This window comes from Melampsora larici-populina (genome assembly GCF_000204055.1).
Source record: "Melampsora larici-populina 98AG31 unplaced genomic scaffold MELLAscaffold_106, whole genome shotgun sequence".
In the NCBI taxonomy this organism is placed as follows: Eukaryota; Fungi; Basidiomycota; class Pucciniomycetes; order Pucciniales; family Melampsoraceae; genus Melampsora; species Melampsora laricis-populina.
This window is the reverse complement of record NW_006768870.1, coordinates 91,158-104,263: the sequence shown is the minus strand read 5'-3', so window position 1 is coordinate 104,263 and position 13,106 is coordinate 91,158. Positions and strand designations below refer to the sequence as shown.

At 42.2% G+C, this 13,106-nt stretch overlaps 1 protein-coding gene across 1 annotated transcript; it reads right to left on the bottom strand.

Moving 5' to 3' along the window:
- Positions 1-11,400: 11,400 nt before the first annotated feature.
- On the bottom strand, positions 11,401-11,928 carry MELLADRAFT_84189 (uncharacterized protein; the record flags this gene model as incomplete). Its single annotated transcript, XM_007418799.1, has 1 exon — positions 11,401-11,928. One exon carries the CDS (start codon positions 11,926-11,928, stop codon positions 11,401-11,403), a length of 528 nt encoding a protein of 175 aa, XP_007418861.1.
- Between the last annotated feature and the right edge of the window lie 1,178 nt (positions 11,929-13,106).

Genomic DNA, 13,106 nt, shown 5'->3' with positions numbered 1-13,106 from the left:
CAGCCCAAGTTACAGTCCTGGAAGAATATACAAATTGGCCCTGCAGCGAACTACTACACCACCAGGTCACTATTTCGGTTCAGCAACCGGTTTTTACCTCGGTTGATTAACGGTTTTCCCTTGACTGGTGAAGAACCTGTTTAGAACGAGTCCCTCCCAACTGTGCTGCAACGGGGGTTTTTCCCTGGTTGATCAGCCGGTATCGACCTGAGAAAAACCCGATGTTGAGCGGAAAAATGTTGATTCCGTGCGGTCTAGTGGCTCAGTTCCTTACATTAGTATCTTGCGCACATGTACATAGGAGCTATAGTTTGGAGCGTGACAAATTGGTGAAATTGCAGATAATAAACTTATTAAAGATACATGAGTAGACAATAGAAAACAGAATTGTTTCAATAGGTGAACAGAAGAAGTGGATGGGTTGTGAAGCCAATTGGATGGTCAATTGAGAAGCTACACAATTTGAATGGTCGCTAATTCATGCTATGTCTATATGTGATGAAATCCCCTTCGTAATTTTGGTAAAATTGAAATATACATCGGTCTATTTGGAGTGAACATCAAGATTATTTCTTTTTTGGTACAGTATGGTTGAGGAGACCAGGACAGAGGGAATCAAGAGAACATATTAGTGTGTTGAACGAGGAGCTAACATGGATGAGGCAATTGATGAGTTCACCACTACAGCACATAATGGGTCAAGTACAAATTAGTCATTACATCTTCACAGCTTTAGAAGGTCAACTTGAATCACCCACAAACCACTTTAATATCGCTTGAATCCATCTAAACCGTACTGATGCATGACTTCCCAATGGAATCGAAGTATTGGATGCAAAGCTGATAGGAACTACAGCAAAATCAGTGTCTAAGTTGGAACAAGAGTAGCAATATTGAACCTAAAGCTGATGATTCGGATTCAGAGAAATCTATTTCATTGGCCAACGGAAGACCATGAAGGTTGAAGTCATTGTCATTGAATGAATATTGAGAGCTGATTTGTTCAATATTTGATTGATTAAAACTTGTCACCTTGGCAGTTGAATTAGAAATTGTGGCAATGATGAATGGTAATGAAAAATTAGTGAAGTTCAAGTTGTTTATGAGTGACTGATTGAGACTGCTTTCTAACATTAAGGAGGTTGAGCAAGCCAAGTTGAGTTGATTGGTTCATTTGATTTGTGTTTGATGGTGGTCAACCGATGTCTTGATTTGATTTTCATCTTTTTTCTTGAGGAAGATGTTTTGTCAAATTAAGATAAGCCCCGTGGCTTGCTGACTCAGCCGCCATAACGGTCAAAACCCCGTTTTGAATCCGTTGAAGCTTGACCCATTGCAGAACTGTTGGTATCCATCACGGTTTTGAGAACGCTGCACCAAATGTGGTTGATGAACGGTTGATCCAATGGTTGATCAACTGTTTCTGATCAACCCATTGCAAAACTGGTTTTAGATGGTTGCAGAACGGAGTATTCACTGGGTTGTACTTGGTTTATTTTTTCACCTCCGGAACCCGGTTGGTCAACTAAAAGTGACCTGGTGGTGTATGAATCTCAAGAATACCTTGAACATGAGAACTCTAGTGAACCAATCAATCAAGGAGATCATGTATGTAGAAAAGCAAATAGTCAAGCACACAGTGTATCAAATGCTCAGGAAGACAAAGATTCAACTGCAGATTTCAACTCCAACCCCAAACCTCCTCAATCCCTTTTGAAGACTCGCACCATTAAAAACTCAGCAGGTGCCGCTGGATCAGCCAAGCGATCAGGTTCCATCGCTAGTCCACCTATGGATCCACTTCCGCGTCTAGATTCTACTGAAGTTCGTGGTAAGGAACACAAGAACCCTCTCGCCCAAGCTCTTGTTGGAATACTTGATATCTCATGATGAACTCCTCTTGTATTCCTTATGTCATCTGTCATGTGTGCTTTCCATCTACTGCTTCTTGTCTATTGTGTTCTTTTATCTCTCATGACGGATCATGTGAATTCTCTAGTTCTTACATAACTAAAAAATGTTTGTTACGTAGTAGTGTTGTGTATATATACAACCTGGAGCTGCACTAGGAAAGGGTCTCTTTTCCTCACCCTTTCCATTTCATTCTTGTGCGCTCTAGGTATGTATTTTCTTTTCCTTTATGTTGTGTGTGTTACTTATGAAATTGAAACTACCCTTTCCATTTCATTCTTGTGCGCTCCAGTTGATTGCAACAGCTCTTGCAGCTGGAAATCACGCCAAGCTTGCAGTTGTGCAAGAAAATCAGCAATGGTGTCAAACCTTTGAACAACAAAAGATCGATGCTGAACAGTGCCAAGCGGATGCAGCTTTGAAATGAGAAAAGGAGAAGTATAACATGGATCACAAAGATAAACTTTCAGCTAAGCAAGAGAAGATGACAATCAGATTGAATTCAGAAGGAAAGTCACTGGGGAAAATCATGCAGCTTCTTGACCTTGCATACCCCCTCATCAGTAAATAAAAGGTTAGTAAAATCTTTACCTACGATGATTCCACAATTAAATCTGAACCTGAACCTTTTGTTTTGAATGAACAACTGGACACAATTGATACACATTTCAGTGTTATGTCTATCTGCTTTAGGTTTAACCGCACAAAAAGATTCTTTTCAGCGCACATGTTGAAGAAATGCTCTTCCCATAATTTCCCTCACATCTACAGGCCCTCGCGCCGCTGGCTACCCTCCTCACGTGCATCTAATCCTATCTCAGTCCGTATTTCATCAGCCAGCATCCAGCTTTCATCTCTGAGCACCTCATCTAAATCCTCTCAAGTGTTTCCCAAGTCTGCAAGCATGTTGTGCAAGATTACACATGCCAGTATCCAGTCGATGTAGCTACACATGTTGTCACGTTCATTCAACTGTAGCCGCATTCCCTGAAGTGATGCCCACCTTAATTTCAAAACACCTATCGATTGCTAATTGCGCACGCGAGACTTGGCTACATACCAGTTAACATCTTTGTTTCGATCAATTGTTGCTGCTTGCCCTTTGTAGGAAGAGACTACACTGTCGGTTGCTATGTATGCTGAATCCGCTAGTAGATACTCGCCTGAAGGTGTAGATTAGTACAGAAGACAGCTTTATTCATTAGAAGAATAACACACACCTGGTGAAAAGTACTCCTCTGGATTTTGTGAGATGCCCATCTTTTAATAAACTGTTGTGTCGCAACATGATCCTGGCCACCCCGCATATATCATTGTGATTCTTCAATCACAATCACAGAATATCTCGCAATTGATTGAATACCTGTGCTTCCTATCGAAGAAAACCTCCCCATCTTTCCCAGGACGCTGATATATTGGAAAGCCGGTTCCATCCACAAAACCTACACACTTGGGGAATCCCTTGAGCAAGAGGACCTTTCCAAGTGCCTGCCGACGCGACTTCAATGGCCACTGGAGGTAATACTTCCCCTCAGATATGATAGCTGTGATAACTCAACGTGTACAGTTGACAATTGCTCCACGTGAAACCTTGTAGTTGCGAGCAAATTGACCAATGGATGCTGCATTACCGTTGCTTCCAAGCCGCTCAAGGGTGATTGCCAGTTGATGTTCCACCAATGGCTGAGGGTTGTTGCTTGTCAAGATGAAGATGGGATGGTTTTGAATAAGAGAAAGAAGAGAATCAAAACCCTCTGGTGAAGTCCGCATAGCCTGGATGATATCTGTTTGATGGTCCCTCAACATGTCCTTCAAGTTGAACGGAGATGCATGAGGGGCCTTGAATCGAGGCTGAAGATAGCAATGGCTGTTTACTGCATCAAGTAGCTCCGAAATTTCTTCTTCATCATCAAAAACTTTGTCATAGATTGCTGCAGATTCCGGATTGTCAGGATGCATAAGTTCTCCCATTGTTGGGAACAATTTCATGCCGGTAGGGTCAACCAGTAGTTGGTCAGTAGCTTCATTGTTGGCAATTACTGCAAGAGTATTTAGATCTTGGATGATTTGGGTGTGTTCAGAGGTTTGAGGCATGTTTCAAAGTTTTTCAAGGTGATAGTTTAGAGTATCTCACTCCATCTATCTCATTGATACTTCCGTTCAATTCAAGAGTCGTGAAAGGAACTGGGTATGTGACAGGGCTCCAATTTTTTTTGGCTCTGGCATCCTTTGAGCAAACAAGCTGGGGGGTTTCAAACAATTTTACACAAACAAGCAACTTTCACTGTTTATAATCAGTTTTAAAACTTGCTTGTTTTTAAACAAACCAGCTTATTATTTCTCAACTTGAACCCCCCTATTATTGAGTTTACACCAGTATGCTCATTCATCCAACACAACTTCTAGGATGGTCCAGAATAAAGCTCATTGATTTCCTTTCATGACTCAAATGTCAAACCTGGTGTACTAGAAACATAGTACATAAATAATTTTGATGAGTGAATGGGTATACAAATCAAGAACAATGTGTCACAGTTTACTTGAACAATACCATCAAGGTTTGACTAGACAAACATTATACCAATTGTTTGTAAGTGGCACCTTTTCCAAGCAGCACCATCATGAACAGGCAGCAATCACATGTGAACTTGTATGGATATAAATTCAAATACCATGAAGGAACCCTTAATGTAGTTTGATTAAAGGATGTCCTAATCTGTCCCATTTCTTGATGTGTGAAGTGGTACATTTGATCCGTGGCAAGCATGTCGGCATGTTCTCTAGTAAGCCATAAGTCCCTTTCTTGACTGCTTGCTTGTTCAAGGGGGGCTTAATTAAGTTAGTCTTTCCAAGTGGTGTGAGCCTTCCCTCACCCAACTGTATCTTAATCAAAATCAGGTGCATGCTCTGCTTGCTTCATTTCTGCTGGCATGAAACATCCCTTTCATAGCACTTGCTAACCAAATGCATCTTCATGTCAGAACAGATTTACTCTTTTCCTACTTGCAATGGTGTTGCAAATGCAATTGGCCATTGGAACAAGGTAGTATCTGAGCAAGCCTTGCTGCAGTGTCAGAATTGTTTGTCCCCCCTGCTTGTTCCTCTCTATTTCCATTCTATTTTGTCTTAAAAACCCATTCTCATATCAATTTCCACTTCAATTGATCCCTCAATCAGATATATCCTTGTCTTCCTTTGATAACCACCAACACCGCAACCGCTCCGCACGAAAGAGCGTGTGTGGAGCGTGTGCGGAGCGATTTTTGCCTGCGCTACGCCCCTTACTCTGGCGAGCGCAGCCTGCGCACCGCACCCAGGGGCTGCATTTGCCTGAGCGCAGCAAACCGCTACGCACAGTGCCCGGACCCGAGTTGCTCCGCTCATGAGCGGAGCAAAACCCTGTACCCAGGGGTACAGGCCTGGGTACAGGGTCATCCTGAATCCTTCGCCAACATTCTTGATCGTACAGCAACTCCTCCGCATCGAAACACCTAATAGATGGTGGTGAAGAAGCATGGACCGCCATTTGGACACGTCTGTCGACCCCCTGGACAACTCTGGACCAATGGCTGGCATGTGGTTACCACAGAGGTGTTTTCGATTTTAACTGGTAAGTTCCCTCCTTGATCGCACTTCATCTCGTTCATTTTCTTTGGATCAGATATTAACAAACTCATTTTCTCTATCATGCCCACTTCCAATTCGACTCCGAGTAGCCTCCAGGTACCAGGTGGGTTGTTGAGTCGAACTCTTCGACCACCAAGCCCGGCTCGATCGCAACCTGGTTACATCAGATCTCCAACCGACTCACGTACATCTCTAGCAGCATCACCAACTACCGAGAATGACTCCACTTCCCTTTCCCATCGACCTGCTTCTCCAAGACCCCAGGCTCCAACTAAGAAAAAGAAAGAAGTTGCTCCAAAGGCTAAGCCAACTTCAAAAGGAAAGGTCTGTTAACTCATCAATCAAATCCGATCACATTCAATCAATACGGGTTCCAGAACTAACTTTTCAATTTCATTGCCTTTTCTAGAGTCGTTCTTCCATCAGCAAACGAGCTCGATCACCATCAGGTAGCCCATTGAAGAGTAACTCGCCTTCGGTCAAGAGAACCAAAACTAATGTGAGTTCCTGCTTGCCTAAATACTTCCTATCGAGTCTCTCTTTTTCTCTGTCATCTTCTGATCTCATCTTATCCATGTTTCCATTAGGACTTTGAGGTTCCTGACGGGTGCGACTCGTCGCAAGAGTCAGACGTCGAGATCGTTGGGTCCAATGACCAGTTAGGCTATAATCAGACTAGGAGTAGCAACGCGAGGGATCTCCTCAAGTATTTCTACCCTCCTAACGTACTTATTCTTCTTTTATCATTTCATCAATAAAGTTTAAATTATCGCTGACATTTTTCTTCTGTAGGGTCTCAAATTCAAGTGTCGATGGTGTTATGGTACGTATAGTAAGGGCAAAACCTCATATTACGGATTATGGGGTCACCGCGACGGCAAAGAAGGTCGACCAGTCTGCACCATGCGTCACAAAGCGATAAAGGCAGGAGTGGTACTACCTCCAGCTTATCTGGAAACACTCGACGATGAGAAGACAAACACCTTGACCGATTACTTCAAAGGACCAACGTTTACACCCGACCTAGTCAGCATGATACTGGTACTGTGGGTTGTGCGTCATGCTCTTCCATGGGCTCGTTTCGAGGATCCAGCGCTTTGTGCAGCGTTCTATGCAGTCAATCGTGGTGCCGTGGTCCGATCAAGAACCTGGGCAGCACAGCAAGCGATTTTACTTCATTCTTCATTGCACGAAAAAGCTATCAATAGGGTTAAGGTAAGTGTTTCCTTTGAAGCCATCTCCCTTTTATGTTGTAACCTATACTGATATCACTTTCATGAATATAGAATAATAGAGGCAAGTTTTGTTTAGTACATGATGTATGGACGACTAAAGGCAACCGATACGCCTTCATCGGAGCAACTGCAAATTATATCGACGATGACTGGAATTACCAATCTACCCATCTTAGTCTCAAGATGATTGCTTGGAGAAATTTTGGTGCACTTCTTGCAAGGCCAATCGGAAAGTTTTTGATTTGTCACGGACTCCACAAAAAAATAAGTATTTCCTTTATTTTATCGTTTTCTTCCCTTTTTGCAATATCAACTTCACTAATTTTTGTTTACTCTTTCTTACATGCTCTGTCAGACCACTGACAGTGGCAGTAACAATGGACCAATGGCCTCCGAAATGCAGGCTATGTTCTCGAAGGCAGAAGAACCAATTTTTTGGCAAGCCTCGGCACATCATGTGCGGTGCTATGCACACAAGCTCAACCTCACGGTCGGGCATGGGCTCAAAGCAATTGGGCAAAAGGTCAGTGTTGAAAAGCCTTGCGTCCCTCATAATCACCCTCTCCCTGTCCCAACTCTCGAGGTCAACGACAGCGACGGCGAGGTTGAGATTGACGACAACGAATCCGATGACAAGGATGACACCGGTCTTCCAGAGAAGCCAGATGGTGTAGATGAAGCTGAAACCAATCAAGAGCTGGTATCGGGGGTAGTTTGTAAGGAGGACGACATTGTTGCGGTAGCCCTTGCAAAAGTAAGTACCTTTCAATTTTATCTTATAACATCTTGTCTGCATGGCCGAAATTGACTCTTTGACTTACTGTTTGCAGATTGACGCTGTCAGTGGCCAGATTGCCAGCAGTGCAGCCAGGCGATGCGACTTCAAGTCTCGTGCGACTCGGATGGGTTATCAAGGTCGCATGCTCAAGCGACCTTGCAAAACACGCTGGAACAGTCACTACGAGAGCCAAAAGGTGGCTTGCGAGGCCCAGGAGGTAGGAATCATTTCATATCTGTTTGATAGGGATGATCAAGTGTTTCTGATTGTTGTCTATGATTACAGGTCATCAACTCCATGCTTTCTGCGGATCGCAAGGCCCAGTTTTTCAAAGGGGTCACTATCTCGCCAGCTGAATGGCACGCGGTTGAATTAGTCAACCGCGTTTTAAAGGTACATTTGTTTCTCTCTCTCTCATTGCTCTCCTGGTATTGATAGATATTTCTATCACTTAGACCTTTGTCGACGCCACGGCCCGAGTCGAAGGTAATGGCCCAACTGGGTGCATCATCCTGGCCGAATATAAACGGGTCATCAAAGAGCTCACAACCCTTCGACCCGATGCAAGAGACTTTCCCAGCCTAGTGACAGCAATTGACAAGATGGTCAAGTGGCTTGGAAAGTATCAAGAAGAGTCACTCAACTGCGATAGTATCATTCTCGCTACTGTCCTTAATCCCCGATTCCGTGTCAAGTTTTTCACCATCCACTATCCTGAATACGATTTCACAGCCAATTCTGCTATTGAGATGGCCTTCAATACGGTCTTGGAGGAAGATCAAAATCGAGAGCGATCACCATCACCTGATCAGGCCAAGGACTCTGCTGAGGAACCCGACACTTTTGATATTTTTGCAGCTTCAAACACCACGACTGACAAAGTTTTCAACTCCGAACTTGAGGACTACCTGAAAGGAAAGTACCCTATCAACAAGGACCAAACCCCTCTTGATTGGTGGAGGGTGAGTTTATCTTTTTATTTTTTATTCTTTATCTTTTTATCTTTCATGTAGTATATAATATATACGGATGTTTGCTAACACCTTCTCTATCACAGGAACATGAATCTCAATTTCCGATCCTTTCTCAAATTGCTCGTGACTACTTGTCTGTGTCAGCCACATCATGCGCATGTGAGCGTACGTTTTCCGCCGCGGCCGACATTTGTACCCCGTTACGTGGAGGAATGCACCATAAGACCATGGAGCGTCTTGTGGGTTCCCAGGCCTGGTTGAAGGAAGGGATAGTCCCAGGTGGAGACTTTGAAGAACCCATGAAGGCTTTTCAGGGTTTTATTGATAGCACGGTTAAAAAAAAGAAAGTGACGGTGACGGTAAAAAAAAAAGATAGTTCAGAAAAAAAGAAGTGAAGTTGTAGTGTTTTTTTGAAAAACGTTCTTGTTCTTTTTGTTTTCTATTATACTATCACTAGATATACATGTCTATGTGTTTAAAAAAAATTATCAAGTTTCTCTTTTTTTCAAAATTGCGGCGATGTGCGCCGCTCATAGCGATGTGCGTAGTGGTTTTACCACTACGCACACCGGGGTAAGAGAAAAAAATTAAATGAGCGATTTGGTGCGCAGCGGGATTGAGCGCAGCACTGCGCTCCGCTCTCAAATCAGGTCGAAAACCTGAGCGGAGCGTAGCGATTGCGGTGTTGTAACCACCATATACTGAAGGGAGTTTCCTAAAAATTATAAAGTCTTCTGCCTTTGAACATCACAAAAGGATTTGTAATTTGTAATTCATACAACAATGATATAAGATTTTGAAAAAGAAGATTTATATTATTTTGTATTGACTCATGCAAAATTTAAGAACTTCATTTTAAAGATACAAACACACATGATACACACAAAACACAAAGATGAGTAATGAGTAATATAAAAAAACATTGGTACGATGATTATATTATTATACTAAAAGGAAAGAAATGTTTCTTGATTATAAAGAAAACAAGAAAAATTTGGGACTGAAATAATCTCCACCCAAAAATAAAACACCATTACCAAAAACACCTTCTTTATTTTCTTACTTTTACATATAGAGAAAAAGCAGGCTGATTATTTGCTGGGGGTAATTTCAAGTTTGATTATTTAATTCTACAATTACATTCCATTTCTCTTCCCAAAGTTGATTGAAATCTCTTTACCTATCACTTGTTCTACTTTTTTAAACTATTTAATGAACTCTCTCTTTTAATTTTCAATTCTTTTGTGTATTCTACAAATTTTTGTTTACCTATCAGAAAATTCACACAAGAAAAAACAAACAAAACGAGGTCTGTTGTATAATTTTTTGTTGTAAAAAACTTTTGAAAGAGAAAATGAGGAAGGCACAAACTTCGAGTTAAAACAATTGCTTCTGATTTAGATCCTGATTTTTGATCTTCTTCTTCAGGTCGATTGGTCTTATTTTATCAATCCAATAGATATGTTTTGTTTCTTTTTCTCACTTAATTTCTGTCTTTGTCTTTCCAATCTACATTAGAATTGCTTCAATCAGGTACCATTGAACATAATTAATCATATCCTTGTCGCATAGCTGCTCTCCTGTAAAACATCAAATTTCAAAAAAGTCAATTTTCGGTTTGAATATCTTGCTACATGCTTTGCTCGCTTTGATTCTTGACTTGATAAACTCGGCTTGTCTTTCTCTAAAAGACAAGCAGGAACAGCCAAGATCATATTTCCTTCGATAGATTGTTGATCGAACCCTTGATTATGATGTGGAAGGTGTAGATTTAGATTGATCAGTGTGATTAGAATGATTGTAAGAAGAGGAATGATAATAAGACAAAGGGATTCAATCTAGATATGTAAAGAATTGATCGATTGGATTGATGATTTAGATAATTTGAAGTCGCTTTGATTTGGTTTGATGGTTTGATAGATTGATGAACCTAACAATTGAGGGTGTTGATGTTTTTATAAGAAATGTTGCGAGTTTCGTGTTTCATCTAGATTAAATGTGGGTCATATTGAATTTTGGTGGATGAATCGATTGATGAAGACTTGAAGTGAATGATAGAAGATTGGTAGTTCAAGGAGACCCATTGCGAAAGTTTCGACCTGAAGTGACCACATTGGGTACATTTTTGTTTGGTCGAATGCAGAGAGGTAAAGTTACTCTTGGAAACAGTCTGGAAGGAGAAATACCATTTCGGTGTCTCGTTCCTTCGATTTGAACATGAATTTGTTAAAGTATATGTTATTTGGCTCAAGGTGGAAGATCAAATAATCAAGTCACACATTGGGGTAATGGGCGATCGATATCCTCATTTACAATCCTGATAGACATGAAGATGAAAAGACCTGTCGATTTGAGTCCCTTGATCATCTTGCACTGACTCGCCTTACTTACATAGGTCAAGGGAGCTGGGAGGAATCGAAAAGCAGACGGGCGATTCATCCAACGTACATTGGCACTTTTCTTGCTGTCCTTTTAAAGAAAGCTGGCAAGTATGGTTTTCCTCACTTATTGTAGAGCAGTGAGGAGTTAGAAGACATGTAATAGGACCCTGGAACGAAGACGAGCAAACTTATTCGAGGCAGTCCATAAACAAATCATGGAATGTATAATCGGGACCAATGAGAACGGCAATGGAACAGAAAAACAACCAAGCGTGACGAGAATAAGGAACAAAGTTGTAAATCGATGGTATCCTGAGAGAACTCAACAAGTATCGAGGAAGAAACTCTTAAGTGGAAGACAAACTTTGACATGCGATGCTAACATCAAAACAACATGGGAAGCGGAACCAGGAATCCAATTGTTGTGAAAGAGCAGAGAAGGTGAACAAGGAAGATAACAAGATAATAAAGAAATAAGGGACGAAGGTGTGAAGCTACTGGACGGTCTTTGTGGGGCGTACTGTCGCTTTCTGTGCTTTCTCGTTGTCTCCAGATAACGTACCAACTTGGCCACCTTGGCCGCCCTTGGTAGCAGCCTTGGAGTCGGCAAGCAGTCCGCTACTGCCTCCACAGTAGTCTGGCACTCGGCACCTGAGCTGGCCATTGTAGCATTGGTTGTCTGCCAGATAACAGGTGACGGTTTGTCCAAAACGCTGAGCCAGTACATTTCGGGTGACCCATGAAGCGGAACCATCTGAGTTGGTACTGTAGCCGGCGAGACGTCCGTCCTTGCACGCCACATCGCTGATAATGGGTCCCGTGCAGTCGTTGCCCTGGGACCACCAAGCGCGCGGTGACGTGGTTGCTCGACACTGCATGCTCTCATCGTTGCCCGTGCAACAAAGGGGGGTGATGTAATCATTGTAATCTACTACGGCATTGTTATATCCAACGCAAGCAAAAATCAATGCCAAGGTTAAGGTGATGGTCAAGATATGCTGTTGGAATGGACATGTAGACATGTAAGTATGTGTAAACGGCTATGTAGAGGAGAGAAGACTGACCATCTTGTTGGTTTGGTGTGATCTGTTGTTAGGTGTTGACCTCGAAAAGGTATGTGTGTAGTGGCCTAGAAAACGGCAAGGAATTTCAGTAAGACTCAAGCTCTTCAACGCCACAAGTATTGAAAAAAACTATGATCAACGCACAAAGATATGAAAGCTGAAACAGGCAACTGGGAGGAGAGACCGTATGACTTGGAACTATTCAGAGCGACTACTGGGACAAAATGAGCACAATATTGTAAGCAAATGTGATGCAAGGGAAGAGGGCTTCAAGCAAGTGACTGTCAAAGAGAGGGTAAAGAACAAACTTGGAGAACGAGGGAACTGATGAAGCGGAAAGTGCTGATGGGATGAGGAAGGACAAACAGGGCGAAACGACCTCTCTTATATGTCAGTCCCACGTTGAACCTGCCTCAGCCTGCCTCTGGTCGCCGCGTGCAATGCGAGTTTGCCAAAAATAACTGGTGGTACGTTTCTGTACGCTTTCGCCATATATCATATGTATTGACATAAATATTGACATACATAAATAAATCAAATAAATAACTGATTGACATGAATTAGAATGATCAAATTTGATCGTTTGACGACACCCTTGACGAGCTTTGGATTGGAATTAAGTATGTAAACCGACGTCGTCCATTCGCGGTGTGATTTCTTTTTACATCAGAAATCACCTGATCTGGAAATGACTTGTAATGATCTGAGATAAATGGAGTCCACGTCAGTCATCTCTCTGCAGGTCGCTCTCAAGCTGTGCTTGATCCACGGTTTTTGCCATGTAAGTATAGCATCGCCACCAGCGACCCTGGACTGTCAATTTCACGTAACGTGTATTTGACATGTCCAGGTCAGAATTCAGATTTCACGATCCACCAGTGAAATAAACTCCCACTGTAGGGCAGCTGTCCGAATTTTTTCGACATCAGCACCAGGTCTCTCGGGTCTTGACCCTCAGGTTCTTCGGGGGCGTCTCAAAAGCTTGTGTTACAACGATTTGAGCAACCGTGTAACTAATTTTGCCCATTCGATACATTGTTTTCTATTAAAATAACTTTATCATTGTCGTGGCAGTGGTAATACAATAAAGACCTTCCACAATGATAAGTCGATATTCATCTTGAAGCCAAATGTGA